This window comes from Homalodisca vitripennis, unplaced genomic scaffold (genome assembly GCF_021130785.1).
Source record: "Homalodisca vitripennis isolate AUS2020 unplaced genomic scaffold, UT_GWSS_2.1 ScUCBcl_2197;HRSCAF=6711, whole genome shotgun sequence".
Taxonomy (NCBI): Eukaryota; Metazoa; Arthropoda; class Insecta; order Hemiptera; family Cicadellidae; genus Homalodisca; species Homalodisca vitripennis.
Window position 1 is genome coordinate 1 of NW_025778299.1, and position 27,250 is coordinate 27,250.

Sequence of the window (27,250 nt, forward strand, 5' to 3'; positions counted from 1 at the left end):
TGTTTCAAACTTTATTTTTATATTACACAGGAATGTGTTCTATGATGATGCATGTCCTACAATGTAATTAAGCGCCATTTAAGGCTTGGACTCAGTAGGCTGACACTGTTTCTCTTTTGCCTTCCAGAGGGGATGGAAACATTTATTTGCGGTTGTCCGTCCTTCTATCTACCCGCAGGTCATCTAAAAAATAAAATGAGCTATAGATTTGAAAGTTTGCAAGAAAAACTCAACTAAGCCTATTAATTGACATGTGGTGTGTCGTACTCTTACCTTGTATTATAGCTCCAAATAGAAATTCTTCAAATAATGGCGAGTCTCTTCTACTAAAAACTTGAATTATGTCCTATGCTTTATTTATTAGCAACAGTTCATTATAGTAAAACTATTGGTACTATGATTGGTTTAGGGGGGAGGGGACAAAATTCTGTTTGCTTTAGGCCTACACTAGAAACTTTATATTCTACCAAAGTAAATCCACTTCTTAAAGGCACATCTGTCAAAAGATCATGTAAGAAACCTTTACAGCTGATCTCACCAGGAACTGAATGCGAAAATATGCAATAAGGCTGTTAATGACCTTCACTCTTTAAAGACTCGTACATTCATCATTAATTCACGTTGGATCACTTTAGTTTTGTCTAGTCACCTTATCAACATTACCTGATAGAAGATATGGAGAAGATACAGAGACCTTTTTGAGACTGGCTGGTGTTTCGTCTTGTATGGTTCTAACACAAGATGTTTCTGCTCTTCTGAATACACCTTTATTCAGTGCAAGACGTTGAATTCAAGAGCTACCGTTTCTTCACCGTCTAAGCAATACCGAACTTGACTGCCCTGCCCTAACAGAGAAAGTAAATTTCAATGCATCGGTCGTTACACAGCTGATCCCTGTCTAATTTTAAGGTTGTAACTTCCTCTTTTTATGCGGCAAAACAGTTCCATGCTTAGAGTTCAGCACATTCAGTACATTCCCGTAACTCTGGACATGTTCAGTTTATCTGGAGCTGCTTTCAAGAGTATACTCACATTATGTAGACTTCATTTCCATTCTCTTGGCTCATCTTTTCTGCTATTCCATGTTTCACGTTAGGTATTGCTTTTTTGACGCTTAATTAGGCTTTTTCTTTATTTTTGGGTTTTCTCTCTTTCAGTGCAATGACTCTATCGTTACAATTTTTTTTTTTCTCACCGTATTATTTATTGTTTTATCACTTTATTTATTACATTACATTATTACATTACAATATCCCATTTAAATTCATATATTTATTATTGTTTCCTTCTCAACAGTGTATTGCTATTTTTTTACGTAAAATAGTTTATTGTGTTAAACTTTCAGTTCTAAGCATATTATTCTTCTTCGAAATCGTTATTCCTTTTAAGCAACTAAATTTTCACTGTTTCTGCATTTAAAAAAAACAATTTTATTTGAAGAAAACTGAAACGGTATATTTATTTAGTATGCAAATTATATTTAATTAAGACTTGATAATCTATGTGCTTGATTTGAAAACTATGCATATTTTGTAGGCACTTGTTATAGCATGTTATGAAGGAACATGGATTAGTTGTTGAGAATCAAGATAGCAGTGGTCACTATAATTTTGTAAAAATTTCTGTGAAGGAGGTGCCATTTTGTATTCCTAGGCGTCGCCTTTAACGCGACGGAAGCTGATTTCGTCTTTTCGTAATATCGTCGTTTTCGACGACAAGGGAGAGCTTACGCTCTCTAAATTTTTCGTGTCTTAAGTGTTTAAAGCCTTTCTATCTATTTGAAGTGTTAATTTATACCGTTTGTGGTTTTTATTGTTTGTATTGGTAATCATGGCCTGCTGAAAAATGTCGGGTCTGAAATTGAACGTCACATCTCCATGCGGAGAGATTTTCTCCACTAGAGTTTTCGTAGATGTTAGAGGAGTTAACAATGGACAAGAAACCTTCCAATCGTTCAGTCCAAGTCCCAAGCAAGGGTACTGGAACTGAAAACAAAAAAGGTAAGAAATTTTGGGGTACTAATTGTGCAACAATTTTGTTATGATGGCTGTCCTTCAGAATCAGCAGTGTGCTGAATCATCTAGCCTAGGTACCATGAAACTGAAAACGCAAATTCATCAGAGCGATAAATTTCCTTGAAATTAGATTTCAGTAAAACTTTTGTTATAAAATAAAACTCAATTTATTGGATCTAGGCCTAGATAAAAGAGTAAAGTGTGGACAAATATAACCTAGGTTCATTTTTGTTAAATCTTGTTATTCAATAACATCAATGGCCTAGTTGATTTTGCCTCAGTTTAGTCCTGGTAGCCCACCAAGGCTGCTCTTAATAACCAACAAGTTCCTTTTTTAATTCTAAAATTAAAAATCTCAAAAGGTCAACATTCAAAATGTATTATTTTATTGCTTGATTTTAAATGAAATTATCCTTCTGTTCTATTTTATAAAAAATGGCCATCAACATAATCAAGTTATGTTATTCATGACCATCTAAAAAACTGAAAAACAAAATGTCGGACCAAGTAATAGGTATGTCAAATAACAATATAGGCCTAGTTATGCTGGTTTTAAATCTCATCATTAAATAAAAAAACTATATTTATAAACAGTTAACATGTGCTTGATACAATGATTTATTAACCTATTAGGTATAAAAATACAATAGGCTGTGTCATAATTTAGTCTGCCTAGTTTAAACAACCCATGCAGGTTTCAGTCAGTCCATGCAATAAAAATCCATGCACATATAAAATAGAAAGCCTACCTTAAGACAGGTGGAACGGCTTTACAAATTAAAGTAATCTAATAACACTGTTATTTGCTTAACAAAATTCTGGAATACTGTAAAAAGGGTTTTCTAGTAGCCAGACTTTTACAACTTTCAAACATCTATTTTTTAGGTAAAATTCTTGTTATCTGTGGCAGCATGTTAATATATTTCATTCCTGAAAGAGGGAAGGGTACTTTGGGATTATACCGACCACACCCAGACATGAATCGTTATTTAACATTTTGCTTCTACTGATTACTAGATTAGCGTAGAAGACTATTTCGTCAGTATAAAAACAGGAATTGTCTTATTCGCAAACCCCTCCCCATCCTCAGACAGAGGTCAAAGTCGAGCGTCTAATAGATAACGTGATTGCAGAGCCTCGCCGCCCGTTCAGCTGGTGCATCGCTTTGTTGTACTTTCGTGTTTTACCTCTACATTTCTCCAAACACAAAAATTTAACAAAAACAAACATTTACCAAACTAAACTCTTTATTAAAAAAAACACTCAAAACTTGTTTTTATTCTTGATCACATTCCGCCACCCAAAATGCGAGTGCCTCCGGCCATCAGCGCGGGCTTCGACAGCACCTTCGGTGCTGCCCCGCGCTGATGTCGACGAAAGAAAAACATCCCTCGAGATAGTACCTATCAGTAAAATATCAAATTCTAGAGGGGCTAATCAGAAATATAAATTGAATTGAAATGGAAAGGCAATTATGTACCGTGCAAATCACGTGATGCCGCGCGGCCTGCCGTAATCAGGATTCTCGAGAAAGATAAGATAACAGCGACAACAATACCGATCACAATACCTGGAAATGCTTGTAAGTTTGTAATTTTGTAATTGAAGAGTTGTTTTTTCGTTCTATCATGTTTGTTTCTATAAATTTCTATTTTTGTGTTCTTCATACTGGTGTGGTCGGTATAATCCCAAAGTACCGAGGGAAGTTGTTAGCAGTTTTACTAAGCCTATACCTAGGCACAAAAAAATTTGTTACTTTTGTTACAGGTTCATGCACATTACTAACTGTCAAAAATCGTGTTCATTTCCCTTAACTGCAATTAACCCTCTCCAGCTCGCAAGGCATGAATCGGCATGGCCACCACATAGCCACTGCAGCTTAAACGGCACAGATCGGCACGCACTGCTTTACCCACTAGAGCCGATAAGTGCTGCTCTTGAGTAGCAATATTTTAAATTACTACGGGTTGTTTGCTATCAGGAGACCATTCGCTTTACTTTTACAGTAGATTTATTCCATTATTTTTCTATTTATATAAGTTGTGCGGAAACAATGGCGGGTTGTAGTCGTACACTTCGTGACAGTGAAATCGATCTCGGTATTAGTAGTAATTGCGACGATTCAAGTAAATGTAGTGATGTAACAGAGCCTTGTGAAGTGGTTGGTGGCATTGAGGATGTAGTTCGGAGTGATCACAGTGGCAGTGACGGTGAGCCAGACAATGACCTTCACCAAGTAACTGTGCAACAAAACAACCACGCGCCACCGGCGCCTAGCTGTCTGTGTGCCCCCTCCCTGGTCTCGTACAGTCAACTTCATTGAACCAATATATAGTAAAATAATGAATATATATAATTATAGTTAATTAAAATGACAGAACGTGTGTAAGTTGAGGCGCCGCGTATTTTTACCGAGCGCAACCGGCAGAGAGCGAATTAATTTAGGTTAGAAGGACCGTTAGCGCCTGGAAACAATGCGAACGGGAGAGGGTTAAGCACTGAAATATATTCAAGTTATATACAGTCAAAATCTGGTTTTCAGCAAAAAGAGGCCTGTGAAATGGCTCTTGGGTAGGGTACGATAAGCGGGTCCCGGTTTTTTATATCGAAATTGGCAAACGATATTACTTAATCATAACTATACCGATATAATCAATTTATTTTGAACAAATAACTTTTAAATAATCTATATCAACAGCTGTAAACACTTTTAAATAATACACGTAAGGTAATATTTCAATTTTACATATAATAATTTGATTATTAAAAATGGCAGTCAATTTTAGAAAACTACACGACATTGCTTTGGAAGATAAGACATGTTTTACGTGGCTTCAACATGTTGGACTCATACAGAAAAATCCATCATGTGAAATTTGTGGGAAAGAAACAACTGTAACTGTGAAAGGAGCAAATATGGTCGTCTTCAGTTTTCCTAATTTTGCTTATATTAATTTGTTTCATCACTGTAAATATTAAATCCATATTTTAATTTAAAACATATATGATTGTTATTGAGGACTATAGATACTTTTATATCGATTGATAGTCTAGAATTTGAGATGCGAATATTAGGTATTGATGATTACATTCTTCGAGTATAAAAAAACCGGGTCCGCTTATCGTCAAACTGAATTATGTTTTAGGCCTTTAAAATTGTATTGTAGTTAAGCTATACTTTTTTATATATGAAAGAAATGTTATTATTTCTGATTATATAAAACAACTAAATTTTATTTACACTATTTTTGAGCAGTATAGTACTTACTTACCATTACTTAAGCAAATTGGAAATGGCTTTTCTGCGAGTACTGATGCCATCAAAACTACATCCATTAATTTTTAAGTCATAGTTGTTTGATTTCAACTAAAATAGTACATGATGTTCGGTATATTCATATACCAAATTAAGAATGTTAAATAAAAGTCCTCTCAAGTGCCTTTTATGCAACTATGTGTTTGTTCTGACTTTTATTTGCAGAAACACTATTATTTAAATTCCACCTCTAATTATAGTTTTCATCTCCTCACTACAAGCTATTATTATTATCTTGTAAACATTTAAAAAATTTTAAAATGTTTGTATTAACATTTTTAAATACACTTTGAAACAATAATTGCATGTTTATTGCCATTAGTCTTGCCGATGTCACTAACCTACTTGGTACATAAATGAAATAAAAACAGCGGACAATGATTAATTAATGTCATCTTGAGAAACTGTGTAAAACTGTAACCCGTTGTAAATTGGTCTTTTGACCGTTGGAAGTTAAATAAAATAAATAAAATAAAAAATTATGAATATCTATAGGTCAAATGTGGTATTTAATAGTATCAATATTTATAATCAATAATCATGATTCAATTGTGATGGAGGCTACATATTATACTGCAGCTATAAATTGTTTGATAACGCATCTTATAGGGGGAATGGAGGAGTGCTAAATTGTTTAACCCTGGTAACATTGATCAATACTTGAGATTTGTATTTTACTGATAAGAATATTAGGCCTATCACCAGTGGCAGACATTTATACATCAAAAGCCAATGAGTTAATGGATAAATCTGGTACTTTGGTATTATCTGGAGGCCACTTATCTAGATATTGTGCAACTTGTTATTACACGATGTAAGTACTGTAGGTCTAGATTAGGTTATCTAAATATGCTACAGTGCAATCTCGTTAAGTCTTACTAGCCGTAATTGCAGCCGATCCGGCATAACGAAACTCTGGGTTACTGGAGAATGTTAGAAAAAATAAAGAATAACATATACAAAAATACAATATTTGTTTAATGGGGAATAAAAACACTAAAAATACACATCACTATAAAAGTTTAATACAGTATATACAATTTAATTTTTCCTAAAGAATTTTCTTGTAAAAGCTAAGTTGTATTTGGATGCGAATAAATAAATTTTTAAAAAACTTCGTTTAAAAGACTTGCCATGAGTCTTTTGGCAATAGGGGAACACACAAAGGACTCACGAGTCTTGAGTCGGTTCTATTATTAATGGAATTTGATGTGACTGATTTCGTTGAGTCTAAAATAAAAGTTTTTATATTATTATTTTCTTTTTAGTTTTGTTGTTAATTTAGAAGTACAAAATTTATACACTTTCAATATTAGCTAACTTCATGAAAAGGTAAAAATATTGGTAGAAAACGATAAGCGGATACAGTTTTTTATATTGATATTGACAAATGATGTTACGTAATTATAACTAGTGATATAATGAACTGAAACTAATTTTTGAATAACAATTAACTTGTACCAACTTTAAACATTTTTTCATACAATAAACATGTTGTCTTTTATGGGCACTAACACAGCCGAAAGCTGTTGAGGACTGTGAAACAAAGTTTTAAAAGTGGCATATCAGACGACCTACTTAATGTAGTATTTGTACAAAAGAGTAGTACAGTTTTCTAGAGATAATGCTTCCAACAACTTCTTGAAAGCGGTTAATCATTGCTATTCAGAAGAAAACATAAATAGTAACACATATTTAAGTATTTTCTGTTATAAATGTCTGTGTTATTATTTCGTCATTAATGTCTTTGTTATTATTTCGTCATTATTTATGTTTTTCTATTTCCAGTTCTAATTGTTTGTTTGATTGTTATAGCTCATTTATTATTTATGAGATTATATTACTATGTGTATTATATTAACCCTTAAAGCGCTAATCTAAATTACTGTCAAACGCTAAGACATAAAAAAAATATTTTTTTAAAAATTTCCCAATGCTAATTTTTGTTTCATATACCTTGGTATTACCTTAATAACAAAAAATAATAAACATGTAATATTACATATTTTTGAGAATTTTATACGCACGAAAATATTTGAAATTTTGAATAAACTGCATGGCAGGATAATGTACATAGGAACACTATTTGACAGATTACATTACATTTATACAGGTTATTTATAATAAGTAAATTGTAACTGAAGTTCCTGTATAATCTATATATATAAAAATGAATGTTTGTATGTTTGTCCTTTATGGAATCGTGAACTATTGGACCAATCATGATGAAAATTTGTACGTATATGTATTTTTCCACGGAGAAGGTTTATAAGCTATGCCCATCCCTTTCCCGATTCAGGATTCCGCCCCACTGGTTACAGAAATACCCATAAGAAATGCATTGCAGCAAACATATGTTAACGTCTTTTCAAATTTTTAATCAGCTGTTCTTTGTAAACATATATTACACTTATAGTTTTAAAGCATAGAGTAAGCTTAAGAGAAACGACAAATTTTGTTTAAACTGTTTCTGCAATCACTGTTAAACATAGACTTTACTATCCAGATAATACAATTCAAATTTGACGTAAAAATTCACCTTTAACTGCAATATTTATTTAATATAAACCATGCTCATGCTTGATCAGAAGAGCAATGCAGATATCATAATTACTATCTTACGTTGGCTACAAATATAAAGAATGTTATAAAATCAACCTTAGTTGTTTTTTTTGACAGAAGTATGGTTCTCAAAACTCCGTGTGTACATATTCTCTCGATCGAGACAACAAAGCAAGCTCAATCGTGGCATCGGAGATATAACTAATTTAATCTAAAATTTATTATAGTAAAAAAAAAAATTTTACTAAGTAATATAAGGACTTCGGTTCTTAAGATTTGCGTGCGAAGCCGTGGGTAAACAGCTAGATAGAGGCAGGAATATGGTACATACCTTCATAATACGCCCAAGAGGCTCACGATGGAACGACTATCAATTATCTCAGCAATGTTTAGAATGTGATAGAAAAAGAATAAGTGAATATAGTGTACTGTTTTCAACGGGAAATTGCGTGCGAAGCCGCGGGCAACTTTTGCAAAAAATTATTGAAATGCGCAGCAAAGCGCGCCGGGCCCGCTAGTTAGTACATAAAATAAATAAGTTCAGTATAAGATTTTAAAATGTAATAATGTGAAATTCAACACAAAACTTATTTATATGATAGCCTACAAGGGAAATGAAACAAATATTGTACTTATAAACCTTATTTATTTAGAATAAATAAACTGGACTTGTATGGTGAAACTGGTATAAAATACAAAACAAATAATTGAAAAAAAATATTACACAATATACCAAAAATGCGCTCATTCGTCAAAACTTGGATTAGCCATTATAACAAAAAATTATACTAAATGTTAGTAAAAACAAACTAAAACACTGTAAGAATAACAACGGACTGATTCAAAACACTTTTTTTAACAATATAACCAACATACGACCAACACACACGTAGTTAAACAGCTGAATGAAACGAACGCGTCTGTAAGCGTATGCCGCGTCACAGGCCATACAAAAAATGGCGGCGATTGCTTTCAACCCGAGTAGATACCGTTAAAAAGTCCACCAACGGTGACAAAGCGTTTTTTATAGTCCCGACAGTCGAAAGGAACATCGATCTGCTCTCTTACGGAAGTTTTAACAACTAATTCTTCGCCATTTCAAAAGTAAAGCTTTTGCGTTTGTAGACGTTATCCGTGTTTAAAGCATCGGCAGTTCCGCGTCTATAGGCGTTAGCCGCGTGGGAAGGGTTAACTATTTTAATTTCAAATATGATTGTGGTTATGACTATAGATATGTTGATATGATAATAGACTCGTATTCGATACATGAATATTAAGGATCGATGAATATGCTAATCAATATAAAACCCGGGTCTGCTTATCGTACTCTGCCCTAAAAAACACATAAACATGCATGAAAGTAATTTTATTAAGCTTATCTCATTGTTTTGTGTAATTGAAAATGGTAAAATTTTCAAATTTTGCAATTTTCTTTTTAATCATAACAATCATCTTTTCTTTTCATACCCCATAACATTAAGTATATATTTTTGTGCTTCATAGAATTCTTTTTTACAATTTAGCTATTTTGTATTTTTAAAATAACATTAGTTTTTCATGTGAATAGGCTAGGTCGAATTTTATTAATATTTTTTCACATGTCAAATAATAGTTACAATGTATGCTGCAAAATAAATATTTTAATTTTTATTTAACTTAAGGAGTTGGTTTCATTATCTATTTTTAACAAGAAAAACAGTGATATAATATCTCTTTATACATATAGTGCGTATAAGATGTTTTATGAGATTTATAAGTGCACCCTGTAAAACCTACGAAGTCAAAGCACATTTTAGAATTTCTTATAGATCCTTTCAGGGTTATTTTTCAAACACAATTTTTGTATTTCCAAGACATTTTACAATCAGCAGTGCAAACTGCATTTCTGGTTAAATCTGTAAATTATACTCAAATTAAGTTTTTAACCTTCAAATAGGTCTTAAGAAGTGATATTTTGCAGATGTCTCCAAACAGTTCAGCAAGACATCGCGGCGCAGGGAACCAGCCAACAGCAATGGGTACCGATCAGACCAGAATCGAAAACCAGCTCCCCAAAAAGGAAAGACAATGGATAAGAGACCTCGACCTCGCGGTCAGCTTTATGGAGGTGGAAAGGAGAGTGCCCAGGTGATTAAATCCAACTTATAATGTGTTAATTATAGATCTATAAATGCTTATTAAAAAGTAGGCCAATTTGCACATCAAATCGCAGATTCTTAATTCTTTTACAATGGGCAAGGTGAATAAAATTTGAACATTTTATTTAGTAGATAGTTTAGCACTTTCTGAAAACAAAGTGAATAAGAATTTACAATGGTTAACTAGTGTATTCTAAGGCCCATCTGGACTGCAATAGGATATTCTAAGAGGTTAGAACTAACCCCTAGTATTTTCCTTAAGTGCGTGGTGTGTATTCTAAGTAAAAGCGCACGTGTACAGTGCTTCATTTGTTGTTGCTCTTCTCATAGTTTTATGGCAGTAATTTCCTGTATTGTGACATATTCTTCAATGCCAATATGCTCATTTTCTTCTTGATTTTCAATATCTAGCTAGTCATTAAAATGTTCCATCACATTATGGAGTACCGAGCTAGAAATAATTACTATTGGTACATTTTCTAATGCTACTCAAACACAGTTTCCAATTATTGGAAATTGTCTTTTCATCTGTCAAAATACACGTTCAATGTTCTTTTTTTATAGACTAAGTTAAAATATCTCATATTCTTGTATCGGTTGAGAATAATGAGTCATAACCCAAGGACAAATCCCATAGCCCGAATCCCCTAATATACAATAATCATCGTCTTAATGTGATAAAATACCTTTTACCTCACTCCTCTTCCAAATACTTGCATTGTGTAGAACCTTTGACTCTTCCACAAAAACACTTGTAATCCTTTGTGATCCATCGCATGTATATTGTACATTTATGCTAGGACAACCCTTCCGGTTTATATACTTATCTTAAACATAGAAGTTCTAATTATTTCAATGTGAGTACAGTGTAAGTCTCCCACAACTTTAGGCAAACAAAAATGGGTTTGCCATATAGGAGCAGTTTCGTTCATCTCATCTAAACTGGACGGAAACTTGTCTATTATTTTATTCAGTACACAATGTACAGTTTTGGTCACAGTGCTACAGTGAACATCAGCATCATTAGCAACTCCAATTTGGAACACTGGAAAAGAATTATGCTTGGTTAATTTACCATTAGTAGTTATTTGGAGCAGAGACGTGGACGTGGACTAAAAATGATTTAAGCAGATTGCAAGCTGCAGAAATGAGATTTTTAAGAGGGATAGAGAAGACTACAAGAAGAGATAGAATAAGGAACGAAATAACCAGAGAAAGATTGAAGGTAGTTTCACTGCAAGAGACAATGGAAAGAAGAAGAATACAGTGGATGGGGCATGTGAAGAGGATGGGAGATAATAGAATGCCTAGAATAGCACTGGAGAAGGAGGAAAGAGGAAGAAGACCGAGAGGAAGATGGGAGGACCAAGTGTGGAAAGACATAGAGAAAAGGGGGAATACAGAAAATGCAGGTGGAGGAAGAGGAGACCTGGAATGACAGACAAAAGTGGAAAAGGCTGTGTACGACGACCCGTGATAACAGAAATGTCTGATGATGATGAGTTATTTGGATAAGCATATTTGAGCAAGATAAAAGGAGTTGTACAGTATTTGTTGTACCATTAAGGGGATGTTACAAACTAATAAGCGTTAGGATGCATATAAATACATAAATTGGGACATATATATACAGTGAAAGTGGGTTACCTGGATCAGCGAAATAACATAGAATTACCATGTTCTGTCATGATGACATTGCCACTACTCAAGTCTCCATTCCATCTTCAGGCAAAAACTTTTATCAGCCAAAAAATCAATATTATGGTCATAAAAACTTGGTAACTCTGCTCTACTTTTTCCATTAATTAGAGCTGACAACTTTGATTGAAAAGTTATTTGAACTTCAGTGTAATCAGTAAAAAAATTACTTGTGTTTTCTTATATTAATAAATTTAAAAGTAGGCATTCATTAAATTTATTATGTTATGATACATAATGATTAACAGTTTTAACATACACTTGTAACAAAACTTTGAATCTGTCAACCTCAGGTGTCAGGTGAACTGAAGCTAAACTCAACATTCCCTTTTTTAACCTTAAAATAAAATTTCATAATTAAAATTTTCTTTAACTGAAAAATTGTACTAATGTGAAAAATGACTCATCTAATGTTGTGACCTAATTTAAATTGTTTTATATCCTCAGTTCTTTATTTTTTGAACATTTTGTGTTGCAGGTAGAAGAGTGTGAGGCAGAATTGGGTTCTTTGTACTCGACTGGCAGCAAGAAACAGAATCTGAATCACTTGTTGAACTTTCACTACGCTCCGAGAGGGGAGACGGCTCGGCCCAGTCCCCGGCCGAGCCACCAGTATGGAGTCCGTTGGCTCATGTCCACACAAAAACACAAGTACAACAAGGAACATTTCTTGCAAGCCAAGTAAGTACAACCAATATTCTTTGCCATACTGCTTCAAACAACAAATTATCATGTTCCTTTAACCCTACAATTGGCACAAACTTGTTTTAGTGGGTACCTGTTAATGTATATTTCTAAAGCTTACATTATAAATTACTTTTCTCACAAAAGAACAGAAAAACATGTTTTGTAAATTTATTATTTTTTACTTTCATTATAATTTTTTAACCCTTATAGCACTTAAAGTAATTAGACTTGGGCTGTACTATTACCATGGGCTGTAGATTTATTTTCAGTTTATTGGGAGAAGAAATAACGGCCAGATTTTGTTAAAGCTACCAGTAAGTATTAAATATTTTGATCACAACTAAACTCAATCTCCTTCAAAACACTCTCCATTGTACAGGTGTTGCACTTGAGAAAAAAAAGTTACTAAGTCTGCCTTTGAGTTCACATCATTAGCTCTGTTGTCTCGTTCGGTTTGACCCCTTCAGCTGTTTGAAATCTGGTTCCTTTGAGCAGAGATTCCAATTTTGGGAACAGCCAGTAATCAAGACTGGTGGTCATGGCTTCGTACAAGTCTTGCACAAAAACACCGCTCCGTATGATTTATGGTGAGCAATTTCGGGATGAATTTTGTAACCATTTGTTTCAAACCAAATCCTAGGACAGTATTTCGCCAACAATGGTTTTTGATATGTGAACGTCCAAATCTTCCTCCTGGTACACACTCCATGTAACATTGTAACGATTGTACATATGATTGTTAATGAAGTAATGATTGTCCATATTTTAAATTGTGTGCAGTATAAAAAACGTAGTTCAGGACGATTACTGGTATATTAATATGCATATTTATAGTTTTTTTAATTACATTGAATTGAATTTTCAAGTTAAGTTACGTTATGTTGCCAAATGGAGAACTGTTAAATTGTCATGTTTGTTTGTTTCAGCTGCCAATTCGTTGTGAGAGCAAATGCTGATTACACTCCATATTTGGCAGACCCAGACCATTTGGTCGATTGGGATTTTATTGAACAAATTGTAAGTAAACCCTTATGGGATTCCAATCCTTTTTTTTAGAAAAGTTTTATATCTTCCATAGCCAAACCTATTTTTTAGAATCCCATTTTGTTTGAAAAGTGTAATTAATTTTTATTATAACTTCCATAGTATTTTATGATAGCTTCCATAGTGTAACCTATTCTTTAGAATCATATTAAGTTTCAGTTTGTTAATTTTTTAGCAGTGTTTGTAGAAAAGAGATGGGTATTTCCCCTTTTGTCATGTTTCTGCTGTCAGATGTGTATGAAAAAAATTATGGAAATGAAATATATTCTGGATACATTTTATAATTTTCTATTACTATTTCTATGAAATAGAATGTAGAGGATATGATTTGTAGTTTTAAAAAGATATCAATTTCCCTGAACCTCTTCAAATTCCTCTGAAATATCATGGTAGTTTTTCTTTTTTCTCGAAAGATAAACAAAGTTAAAAGGTTCAAATTAAAGTCTCTGTTTCTCTCTTCATCTTTTTTACTGTACCAAACCGACCTTGTGTACCGAAAAAATCGTGGTCTCGTACCGAAAGTTCGTGCACCACAGACCTCTGACCCACAGTGCTTCATTGTGCGCCATGGTAGCACTGAGTTTGTAATTGTTTGTTCTCTTTATTTTTCCAAATTGTATACATGTACTTTCCTAACAGAAAAGAAAATTATTAGTAATACACAATGTTACGTGTATACTATTATGTACATATTATATATCTAATATTTTCAATCAGGAATGAAAATCAGCGTTAATTGAGGACTATTATTTGATAAATGTTGTAAGTCAACATTGGGTTCTGTTTTGTGGAATTGTTGTTAGAACATACTTTTATGTAAAATGTAACATTTTAAACAAGAATTCATTCATGGGAGTGCCGATGGCCGAGCGGTCTAAGACGTCGGACTTTGAGTCTGAGTTAGAGATAGCGCAGGTTCGAATCCTGTCTGTGACCCTTGCACTTTTTATCAGTATCATTGACCTTGTACTGTATCGACTCTCCCCCTTATTCTGTTTGATAAGATCCTCGCACAGGCCAGTGGCCCATGAGGACGGGCAGAATAAGGCTTAAAAGGGGATCGGCTTCTCCTTTTAAAAAAAAAAAAATTCATTATTCAAAATGCTTAAAACAGAGTACAAATGGAGATACATTGTCAGTTGGTCGATGTATATTGAAATACATGTAGTAATAAAACCATATTTCTAGTTTATAGAAATGCTCATTGATTTAATCCCATTAAATTCATATTTAAAATGATTTAACTTTACACTAACATTAGAACACTTTCGTGTACCATCGTATTTTCTAATAAAAATGAAAGATTTGAAATGTTAACAGAGAGTACCAAGTGTAGAGCCAGTCCACTGCCCGATCTGCTTGAGCACTCCGGTAGCTGCCAAGATGACCAGGTGCGGCCACATCTACTGCTACCCCTGCATCCTACACTATCTGGCCCTGTCCGACAAGACCTGGCACAAGTGTCCCATCTGCTTCGAGGCCATACACAAGCAGCATCTCAAGAGGTAAGTCCAGACTGTCTCAGATTTAAAATGCAGAATGTCTAACAGTTTTTAGTCTCATCCTTTTCTCCATGTGTTATTTCGCTAGCTTTTCATCTTTTTCTCCAACCTTCCATTGTCTTCATGCATGTTTGCTATGCTTTTTCAACTTACAAGATCATTACGAAGTTTGTGAAATCGTTGCTTTCTGTCAAGAGAACTCACTGAATCCAGTATTTTCTGTCTATTCTGTTGATGTTGTCTGGAATGAGCATTCTGACCAAGGACTGAGTTTTGATTATGAAATTTCATTGTTTGTATGTATCAATAATTTTGTTTCTTGTAATGGTCTATATGGCAATACTGCATTGCAAGGAATTAAAAATACCCTGGCAATCTTTACATGTAAAAAGGGCAGATTTTGTTAAACTTTAAATTATAAAAATATTTTATATGCACATTGTGAGTTGAAATAAGAGATCTAAACATTAGGAGTTGAAGATATGATCTCCACATAGAGTTGGAATGTGTGACCTACACATTATGAGTTGAAATATATGATGTGTCCCACACATTATGAATTGAAATTTATGATATGCACATTATCAGTTGAAGTATGTGATCTACACATTATGAATTGAAATTTATGATATGCACATTATCAGTTGAAGTATGTGATCTACACATTATGAATTAAAATTCGTGATCTGCACATTATCAGTTAAAATGTGTGATCTGCACATTATGAGTTGAAATGTGTGATCTACACATTATGAGTTGAAATGTGTGATCTACACATTATCAGTTGAAATGTGTGATCTGCACATTATCAGTTGAAATGTGTGATCTGCACATTATGAGTTGAAATGTGTGATCTGCACATTATGAGTTGAAATGTGTGATCTACACATTATGAGTTGAAATGTGTGATCTGCACATTATGAGTTGAAATGTGTAATCTGCACATTATGAGTTGAAATGTGTGATCTACACATTATCAGTTGAAATGTGTGATCTACACATTATCAGTTGAAATGTGTGATCTGCACATTATCAGTTGAAATGTGTGATCTGCACATTATCAGTTGAAATGTGTGATCTGCACATTATCAGTTGAAATGTATGATCTGCACATTATCAGTTGAAATGTGTGATCTGCACATTATCAGTTGAAATGTGTGATCTACACATTATGAGTTACAGACCTTGTGTATAATTCGTAGTATGTAGTTGTACTAAGTTTTTAATGTAATTTTTGTATAACCTTAATGTAATTATTTTCTCTTAATTATTCATAAAAGTATGTTTTCTGATACTGTATGTTTATATTAAGCCAAAGTGTTGAGTATGTACAGATGCATTCATCTGTGCAATAATTAAACTTTGGCATATTAAAATCATGGATTCATTAATGAATAGCCGCATACATGTGGTGCTTCATTGAAGTACATGATACAATAAATAGCATCAAGTAGAATAGCAACTGTTGTTTGTGTACCAATTTGTCTTGAATTGTTGGAGTGACCTTGTAACCTGAAGTGAATAACTACAACATGTCCAAATTTTTACTCAACCCTCTGAGTTTTATTTTAAAGTAAAGTTCAAATTGGTGACACAGAAAGAGTAAATAGGTATTTATCTCTGAAGTGTTTATCTGGGTTCAAAGTTTACAAACACTTGAGAGTTTGATCTGCAATGGATCATGTTTTCTTTTAACATTTCAATATTAACTATTGTTTTTTACTAGCCTTATGTAATAAGCATTTGTTTTGTCAAGTGCTTTTAGTTATTGGAAATCTCACAAGAGCCACATTTTTTGAAAATATATTCCAGTTGTTTTAAAATTCTACCATTTCTAACAATTTATTTGTTTACTTCCCTTGTTTTTAAAATATTTTAATTTTAAATCTTTTAATCATTATCAAAGTGGAAGTTTTATGTGCATCCCAAAATGTGTTTTGCCTTTTTTTGTACTCCTATAAATAAAAAAGTTGTAAATTTGTTAAAAATTTGAGTGGCCACCAAATTGGATTGAAATATTTATGTTAAGTGCATTTTAAAAATAAATATCTAACTTGTAAATGAGATGTTTATTAGGTCAATCTTTATATAAATTTTCAACTTGTTTGAGCTTTTGGTGGGACATTATCTCTCTACAATCCATGTTATATCAATTGGTTTGTACAAATATGTATATATATACTTTAGAACAGGGAGTGGTTGTGGCTCTGGGGGTCATGACACGTTCAATTAAGTTACATAGCAAATTTCTCAAGGTGCTTCAATGAGTAAAAATTGCAATAGGTCTGTTTCGTATATAAGATCCTCCTAACTTGTAAACAGTGGACAAAGTCAACAAAAACTTATATTTGACCTTTTTCAAAACTGGGTATTCTCTTAAAACACAGATTTCAAAGAAGTTGTTATATCATTAAGGCATTAACAAAATATCCAAAGTGTTGAGTATGTGCAGTTGTAATAAAACTGTACAATAATTAAGCTTTGGAACATAAGCATCATCAGTTTTTTATGAAAACTAATTAACTTAATTAGTTTTTTAAAAGTGGTGAAACAAGAACAATATATTTTGTAAGTTTCATTTGCTACATCCATGTTTACTGTAACATAGTTCATTAAATATCCACCAGGTTGCACAGAAGTGTACACCACTATGTCCAGAGTAGTGCTTTTTAGTAACTATATTACACAGTTAAATCGCCTCAAGTCCACATTGTGTTGTTTATCTCCGAATAAAAGCGGACTTGGTGTTTTTTGAAAAATGAGTAGTTTGCTGTTATTATTTTCAGACATAGTGTTCTAGACCTCTGGATAAAATAAGAAAACGTAATATGAGTATATAATAATAAATTTATTTTGAAAAAAATGGACATAATATACAATAGGCAGTTCTAGAATTAGATTGAATAATTAATAAACATGTATTACATCGGCATTAACATTTACTTATATTGTATACTATCGGTAATTCTGTACTCTCATTGGGTACTTTACTCTTAACCCATTAGCCACTCAATATTCTTGCGCCCAACCTCTTGTTTGAATCCAATTAAATATACAAAAAATGCAAGGGTTTAGTAAAACTTTCAGAAAAATATTCAATTTTATTGCTATTTAGTTGACTGAGCCATTGTTTTTTTAGCTAATGTAACATGTTATAATATACTGCAATTTATAAGCACTAGTATTTAAGGTTTTTTTAGTTTTATTTTATTTTTTTGTAAATTTTGAAAGCAAGAAATATTTTTAGTACAAAGCACAGTTATAATTTATGATTTTTGGTGTTAATTTTATTGGAAATTTAATTCTTTAAGTGGAAAATTTTATTTCATTGATTTATCCTAATTTTTTTCCAATCTTACGTAGATTTTTGTAAAATGCATCATTTCTGTTCTCCTTACACAAATCCTAGCAATACGAAATAGGTGCAAGGGTATAGTAAAAATTATACCTTGCTTCACATTCTTTTTCTGGGGTTAATACATATTTATATGTATAGTATATGTTCTTTTGTTTAGTTTGAATACATAAACTTGATTATTTGAGCCCATACTAATGTTTAAAACGAATATTTGATAACGTATGTCACCATTATGGTACCATCTTGTGATCGGTGTTTTGGGTACCGCGTCGGCCGTCATGAGACGGTACCTTGATAAGTGGTTAACCCTTCAACGCGTTTTGTGCCGTACTAGGTACGTCATGACACTTTTACTTGAGATCGCGTTTTGCCGTACTGAGTACGTCATGGAGTAGTCGGTTATTTTTGTAGCTGTAACAGACGACTATCGAATGTTTTCAATGAAAAATGTATACCAATCGAAAGGAGAAGATTCAAACTTTCAATTAATTGAGTCGATATCTCGAAAAATCGATCTTTAGAAAAAATATCTGAGAAATCAGCTGCATTCAAGACGACGTCATTGCCGTGCAGCCGATCGTTTGTCAGCTTACGTTTGTTGTTGTTTACAGTCATTGTTAGTGTGATGGTTATGTTCAACTGACATATTTTTGTGTGTTTTACGTTCCTTTGTTTAGTTATTATTATTAGTTTTACAAGCTAACTATATTGTTTTGAAGAAGGAAATCCCGTTTTGACAGGAACAATTTGTTGTGTTTTATTAAACATGAGTTGGGGATGGTTTGTAGGTTAGCTAGCTTTTAGGGAAATTAACCTAAAGTAGGTTAATTTTGTTTAATTTGGCTAATTTTAAACGCTAACAACATAGAAGTATAATAAAATAATTATAAACTTGGGTAATTTGCTTATATTATTTATAAAACACAAAATCTCTGAAAAACCGCCAGAAAAATCAACGCAGGAGGGAGTATGACCATGAAAAAAAAAATAACGCGTTGAAGGGTTAATGGGTTAAAATTTGGCTTGTCATTTTATACTTCACTGTACTGTATAGATATAAATACCTATTGAAATGAACAGTAAGAAATGGAATTCCATAAACTAAGCGTAAACACGGTTCTATTTTCAAAGGGAAATTATTGCCCCGTGCATATTTTTATGAATATGTCATGTTGGCAGTGTGTGAAAAGTGGATGGCAAGAGAGGTTACAGTGTGGGGCAGTTGATCACGTTCCAGCTGATGGTGCGCGAGAGAGGTTCATTGATGGTGTGTCCAGTCTCACAGCTGGAGGTGCGCACTCAACACAAACCAGTGCTGGCTGTCAGTGAGACTCAACTGGACACAGCATTCGCCAAGCTGCTGATTGCTGATAGAGCTGAGGTACAAATATGTGAAAATGTTATATTTTTTCCATATAAGAGAGCACTTTAGAAAGTGGAGTGGAGGTACAGGGGTGATTTAGTGGTGTTTGGTCCGGAAGTGTCCATATCAAATCAAACATATGGGACACTTGTGATTCAAATCAACATAGGAGATAAACATGACCACCTTAGAATTTGATGAAATGTGGTATAAAGGTAGTTCTCAGATGGATAAGAAAAATTGCCAATTCTCCTCCCCAATTTTTTCAAACGGTTTTTAAACTTAACAGCTATGTAAAGTTTCCCAAAATGCACAAAAACCCGGAACCAACATACAGGTTGTAACAAAAAGGTTGGGCTGGCTGTGTATTTTCAAATTCTGTATTTGATTCTAAGCTAAAATGAAGAACAATTGTTTTCCAATTTCTACTTCGTGTATTCGCTAGCCCCCATTTTGTATTTTTAATTTAAAAATTAATATCTTTAAATCTTGTACAGCTAAAGAAACTAAATTTGGTATATAAATTTGAATAGGTAAGAGGAAATTGAAAAAAAAAAAAAATTGTCGTTAACAAAACGGCAACTGTTGAAAATTTTTTAAGTCAAATAACAAAAAAAACCAGTCGTTATTAAAAAATGTACTAGACTCAAACTTTTTGGACAATTTTATTACAATTGGTAACTGTATTCGTTTCAACGGAATCCGTCAATGTGTAAGAGAGCATGATCACTTTTAAGGTACGCTTACACCAGCAGTGAGCAGCAAACATTTTGTTTTTTTGATAGGTATCAGCTGTTTTACATAGGTTATAAAAATTTTAAAAGATACCAAGTACTTTGTAATTTTTATAATAATTCCTACGGTACTTTTTTTGTTGAAATCCATCAATGCATAAATGAGCATAATCACTGTAAAGATATGCTTGCACAAGTCGGTAGCACCAAACGTGTTAGTTGAAAGTTATCAGTTGTTTGAAAGTTATCAGTTGTTTGTTGCTCCTGGTTTTTACAAGAGTATCATTAAAGTGGTTGAGCTCGCTTATGCATTGACGGATTTCATTAAAATAAGTACCGTTGGAATTTTAATAACATAGTCAAAAAAGTTGGTACCTCGTAAATTTGTTATAACTGGTTAACCCTACATCGGGCGCTAAACGGAGTTTTCCTCCGTGTATTTTTTTATTATTAAAAATAGTACTACTTTTCTGATGTTGGCAGTTGTTTCCCGCAGTGTACTTCACGAGCATCTTTCGGGGAAGCGAAACAATCGCCTCCCACTTATCTTTGTCAAAATCTGTCAGTATGACGTCTACTTCCCGTGCCGAAGACTGGATGATTCCTCCGTGAGCGCCCGATGTTGTGTTTGTAGTGCTTGGACGAAATCTCCCGTGAGCGCCTTATTGTGTTTAGTTTTTATGGAGTAATAATCCGTGTGCGCCTAAATGTGTGACCTGTGATGGTTTCTTTTTAAGTTTTACAATATATTTTATTTGAATTTTTTGAAATGGAGAATGAAGACGGAGAGACTTGTCAGTACAATACCAGTGTGCTAGCGAACATTTCAGTACGGTTTTATGGGGTGAACATTGTCGTTATAATAACCAGAAGGAAAATGTTTTCAAGCTTTGTGTAGTATTAAAACAAAAAATTTTTAGTAAAGAATAAATTTTTATTTCAGAGTAATAATTGGCATTACATTGTATAATAACTCAAAAATTGAAGTAAGTTGTTTTTGTAAGAAGTTAAAAACTAAGTTAATTTCAATATATTATTACAGTAGGTTAAACGTGTTTACAATTAATTGCATTATTCCTTAAAATAAATCATGGTGTTACTATACAATAACATTTTTTAAGATTTTGAATTTCTTATTTGGAAAATTCATTACATAAGAGAGTAATTTTTATTTAACTTCTAAAAATGAATATATTACATTGTAATTAAATCCGTATGAATATTTAAACAAATAAAAAACAGTTTTTAAACGACTATGATATCCATTATTCGCTAAACCTGGAGGAAACCTCCGTGAGCGCCTGATGGAGGGTTAAAAAAACCTATGTGGGCTCCAGGAAAATTTTAGAGCTCTTGTTCAAATTATTCTATGGACATAAGTTTGCAACTAAAACTAGCATCACTTGTTGTGTTTTTCAGGTACTTGCAATGATAGAGCAGGAAGTGAAGGAGCTGAAAGTGGAGAAAAGTGTAAACGAAGGCTGCCCAGAGCTGTGTTTTGTTGAACAAGCCTTGGAGTTGTGCGAAGAACGAAGGTTGAATATCGATCAGAAGGTAATAACCTCACAATCATTTACGAAATTTCCTTGGTTTAAAAAGTGATAGTAAATAACTTTTCTAATAATAATTTCAAAATTTTGTACCAGACCACTGAAATGAGGCAATATTGTTACAGATTAAAGAAATTGTGGAGGAAAAGCCTATGGAAGAGGTGACGGAAAATGAAGAAGCTACCAATGCAAATGTATTGTCTTCCTCACCTGATGAAAGCGTGGAGTACATACTACACACCTTTACGTTTATTAATTTTGTGTAGTATTTTTTTATGCAACTCTATTTATATGACTGTCTCCATTATACATTACAATGACCTTGCGCTTTTTTTAAAATTTGATAAATAAACCTACAGTTTTTAATTGTGTTGTCAAGTTAATGGGATGTGTTATTCTCATGTTTCCATATATAGTACCCTCATCGCTGCTTTGTGCTTACAAGTTTTTTTTTACATATAGTTGGTTATTGTTGATTGTTAACAATGATCATTCACCGTTTCCTTTGCAACAAAAACTATTGCATGGTTCTCATGTGTTGTAACCATGATTTAGGTAGCAGCTGATCACCAGTATGTAAATTAATGAACGCTAAAACATGTTTTTCTTCTATTTAGTGTATGAAAAATGAGTTATAGTTAACCGAATTACCAACAAATTATTGTAGACTTGTTAATGATATTTATCTTGTTCATATTTTCTATACTAATGTTGTGCGTCTGCTTAATTAGGTGTTCAATGGTAAATAAACTGACAGTCTTACGTTTGCTTACAGCATAAATTTGTTTACTGTTATAAATATCCCTTCTATAAAATAATGCGTGTGTGTTTATATCTTATTTTTGTATCATTCATATATCTAGGTTTGGTTTAAAATATTATAAAACGTTTAAGTTAACCCTTAATATAAGGGTTGCAGTAAGCGCATATGCGCGCGAGGATCGACTTTGCTCTGAACGCCGTAAAGCGCGTAGAAGCGCAATATACTTGATTTTACTATTTTGCACTGTTAGTTCAGAGTTTGTCCGCTAGACTGTGAGGGGTGTATGTTACAGTAGTGTAGCGGGGCTGTGCCACATCACGTGACAATCTTTGTGTTTATCGATCGATACTGAACCGGTTTTTGTTGAACAGCTGGCAGTTTGGTAGTATTGCTCAACGCCGCAAGCGCATTTATGCGTACGTCACTGCCTCGCCGCGCGCCGGGCAGCTCTTGTGTCCTTCTTCATATCCTGTTGAAGCAGTGCGAATAGTTGATCGGTAAACTACTGTGTAGTTTTATGTGTTATATGATCATCTTTTTTATGAAAGTTATATATTTATAAAACTTTTGAAATAAACAGTCTTTTGAATGGCGATAAAAGTCTTTTTTCCTCGTAGAAATATTTTTACTCCTTATATTTATAATTATGTATTTCGGCTCTTGTTCCGAAATTCTACATTTATTTTTATTATTTATATTTAGGCTTGTTTTTACTCCAATAAGTGTTACAATCTTTTATTTACTTCTATAAACATCTGAAAACTATTTTGTAATAAGAAAAATGACACCCGTTAGAGGACTAAGAATTTGGAAAATATTTGGTTTTCAAATTTTTTGGCATGTAAATTTAATTTTTTATTATAACTTTGTATTAAATATGTAATATACTTATTTTCTAGTTCTATTCTAGTACATATAAGCACGCAATGTCATCATTGATATACATAATAATAAAAGGAAACAGTAAAACAGTAAGCATTGGGTAAAAATTTATAAAGGAGCTGGAACGCTACATAGTAAATCATGTGTATTTTGGGCAATAAATACGATAGAATATATTTTTTTTGCAGTTTCCTGTTTTATTTTGTTACCTAAAAAAAGAAATTAAAATTATCGTTGAGAAATCTAATTTTAATTTTTTATAATAAATGAGCGCTAATCCAGAGTTTAGCTGAAACTGTTTGGCGCTTTAAGGGTTAAAAAATATTGTACAAGCAATTTTAATAAATGTCCTTGATTTTTTTGTAAATAAAATTTATATATTCTGAAAGCCCGTTTTAAGACTATCCACTAAAGGTAGAAAGTAAGGGATATACACAAAGATGAGGTAAGGGAGTAGTAAGGGGAGTGTGGAACACCCTGCAACACTGTCCTAAACGGAATTACTCAAGACTTTTTTTTGTTATACAATATCCAGTGGTGTAAGAGTATCAAAATTGGGTTTGATTATGAATTTTTCTTCAAATTTTGGGTATAGAAACTGAAATTGGGTAAGACTCAAATTTTGAGAATTTGGGGATCAAATTTCTTTAAGATTCAGAATCAGATTCAAAAATGTCTGGATTTGATCATTACTATTTGACTTATACTATGTGGAGAGGAAGCAACAAAGTTGTGTGGATGTTGATCAAATTGTAATTCATTCATGAGAGGAAATATTGTGAAATAAACATGGATAGTATTTAAAAATTGAATATTTAATTTTTTCGGTTTGCATTTTTGTATTTGCTATTTCCTTCATTTATGTTTCAGGCTATTGTGTATGAGTCGGCTTTCGACACAACATTCCTGTGGACAACATCAACTCAGAGGACAAGGGTGAAACTGTCTCGACCAACAACAAACAGGTCAGGTTATTGTGGGTGTGGTTAGATCTGTGGATAGTGCGAAATTCCTTGTATTTCAACATGGGTTTGGGGGGAAAATTAGAATTTGTCCTACACCATCTAAAAGCTACAAAAGTAGATATTAGAGTATTTTTCTATAATATTGCTTTTAGAGCAATAAACGTATGAGTACAAATTCACCATTGACATTGATCTTGAAAGAAGTCACAGAGGATTTGTGAAACCCTTTTCTTGATTGTTGAGCCTTATAATTTATTCTATGAATAAATACATTTTTTTTATTTTTACCAGAAAATCTTTTAACATGCTTGGAGTTAAAATCTTTTTAATTGTGGACCCAGTTATAAATTGAGGTAGAAAACAATAATTTAATAAACTACAGTACAAAGCGGTATTGCCAAAATTTCCATCAGCATTGTAAAAACCCAAAAGCACACTAAGACTCTATACTGAACTTCCTCTCTATGTAATTGCTATTTACAAAATGCAAATTCTGAGATTGTAACTGACTGAAAATGCGTTTTGCCGCAGAAACTCGCTATGAGAGCTTGAGCAGTGAAGGAGAAGACCCATCTCTAACAGCCATCACACCTGAAGACCTGGAAGTTTTTCACGCCCATCAGCCACCTACACAATCCAAGAACTTCTAACTTCTACCAAGGTTCTTTACTGTGTTTTTCTTTCAAATAACTGTGACAAAGTTGTTAATTATTAATTCATTATGGGATGAGAGTATCGCATTCTTTAGTATGAATGTTTTTGTGTAGATCGATCAGGAAATTGGTATCTAAAACTTATAAGAGTGGCAGCTGTGAAAGTAAAGACGAATATCCAAACTTTAAAAAAAGGAAAGTTGAAATGTGCACAAACGTAATTGGTAGCTAATGGCATGTGCTTGGGAGATAATAATACCTCACTTAAATGTGAAAGGGTGGTCAGCTCTCTTTAGAAACAAAGTAAGGAGGATATATACAATTAATATTAGGGATGTTGAGAGGGTTATTATCTCCTGAGGAAACATCTGATGAAGGTGGGTCTAAGCAAGACTGATGAATGCACACTCTGCGGAGTAGCAGAAGAATCAGCTGAACATATATGGCTAAACTGTCCTGCCTTGTTTGAAAATAGGAAAGAATTCCTAGGGGCGTATTTTCCTCAGCCCTAAAGATATTAGAAAATCAAGAGCTCTCAAATCTATACATTATCTGAATTTATCAACCTTATGAGATTGTCAATTTAAAGTATGGGAGAATAACTATATTGTCTAAAAAACAATCATTTCTTGGCCTAGGTTTTGCTTGTATGAACTCCCAGGATTTTAGCTATGCTTTAATTACGTATAGCAAAGCAGGTGAATGCAATTGGACTTCAGGGTTATAGGTTGAGGAAGGGTTCAATTTTATTAAAAGTCAATCAATCAATCAATCATTTATTGTCAGAACACAAAGTGTATAACAACGCCAACAGTTAAAGGATAACAACAATCCACACTAAACGTATAATTATTAAATACAAATACATTTTTAAAAATACATCAACCCTTAAATACATGTTTTTATTTACTATATTAAAGATTAAAAGTCTTTGGTCATTTTGTAAGACATTGTCAAAATGGTGAATATTTTGTTCAATAAAACTAGGCCTAATTTAAAATTACAATTTAACAGTTCTAGGTTTAAAATTAACTAAAAATTTAAAAAATACAGAGATGCCAGAGGACCGAAAACCAGGTTGAAAGTTACCCTATATGTCAAAGTACTCACTTACACTATACAAGCATCTTTCAGTCAACCATAACTTAATAGCAATTTTAAAACCTGTTTAGGGACATGCCTTTGACGTCACTAGGTAATGCATTGAATAATAACTTAATGCATTGATATATAAAGCTGTTTTGAGTGCTAGAGTAATTATATCTTTTTGTAACAATATTATGCCTATTCCTTGTTTCATAGCCATGAAATATCAGTTATATGTTGGAAAGCCATAGAGGTTTTCTTAATGTACATTAGTGTAGAAAAAACATACATTGATGGGAGGGAAAGAATGCCTAATTTTATAAAGTAGTGTCATTGTTTAAAGATGCAACACAATATGATTGATATTCATCCATGTATTCATTAATTTCTTTTTTTAATTCTCATCAGTTCCATTCTTCAGAACCAACCTTTGCTTGGATCTTGGTGAGTACTTAGATTGGCTGTGAGGTGACTAAAGAAACTGAGGAATATTCACACAGAAGTTAATTACAAATGGGGTTTATATATTTCAAGTACTCAACTAGTATCTACATCATAGTGCTGAGAATGGTACTGCCTTTGTTCCTCCTCTACCATATGCACCTTTAGTTTCTTTGTTCACTCCACTGCTTGTACGTTATTATGTGAACCGATTGTGTCTAAACTTGGTTGATTGCAGCATGTGACGGACAGCAGATCTACTTGCATGCAGTGAACGTGCAGATGCTGGAGATGACGTACGGCAGTCTGCGAGGAGAGTCCAGCGACCTTGACAGGCGTCATCGTGGAGAAGGAAGGCAGGCAGCATGACAGTGGACGTTGAGGCGCAGGTTGAGATACCTACAGCATTTGCCTGTCACCGCTCAGTTCGAGGTGGCCGAAATAGAGCTGCGGCCCCCTGTCATAACCGAGGAGACCTTCAGTGCTTTTGCAG

At 33.1% G+C, this 27,250-nt stretch overlaps 1 protein-coding gene and 1 non-coding gene across 2 annotated transcripts; both read left to right on the forward strand.

Annotated features, from left to right (window-relative positions):
- Positions 1-1,624: 1,624 nt before the first annotated feature.
- Positions 1,625-27,250, forward strand: LOC124371870 (RING finger protein 10-like; the record flags this gene model as incomplete). Its single annotated transcript, XM_046830236.1, is given in 15 exon segments — positions 1,625-2,000; positions 9,854-10,020; positions 12,208-12,410; positions 13,343-13,433; positions 14,781-14,965; positions 16,560-16,564; positions 19,511-19,701; positions 21,837-21,971; positions 22,093-22,188; positions 24,483-24,582; positions 25,109-25,224; positions 25,226-25,238; positions 26,996-27,066; positions 27,068-27,130; positions 27,133-27,250. Coding segments are annotated over 15 exon segments (1,642 nt in total), but the record flags the coding sequence as incomplete, so codon positions are not given.
- On the forward strand, positions 16,273-16,401 carry LOC124371871. Its single transcript, XR_006923284.1, has one exon. It is a non-coding gene; the product is annotated as a small nucleolar RNA SNORA36 family (small nucleolar RNA).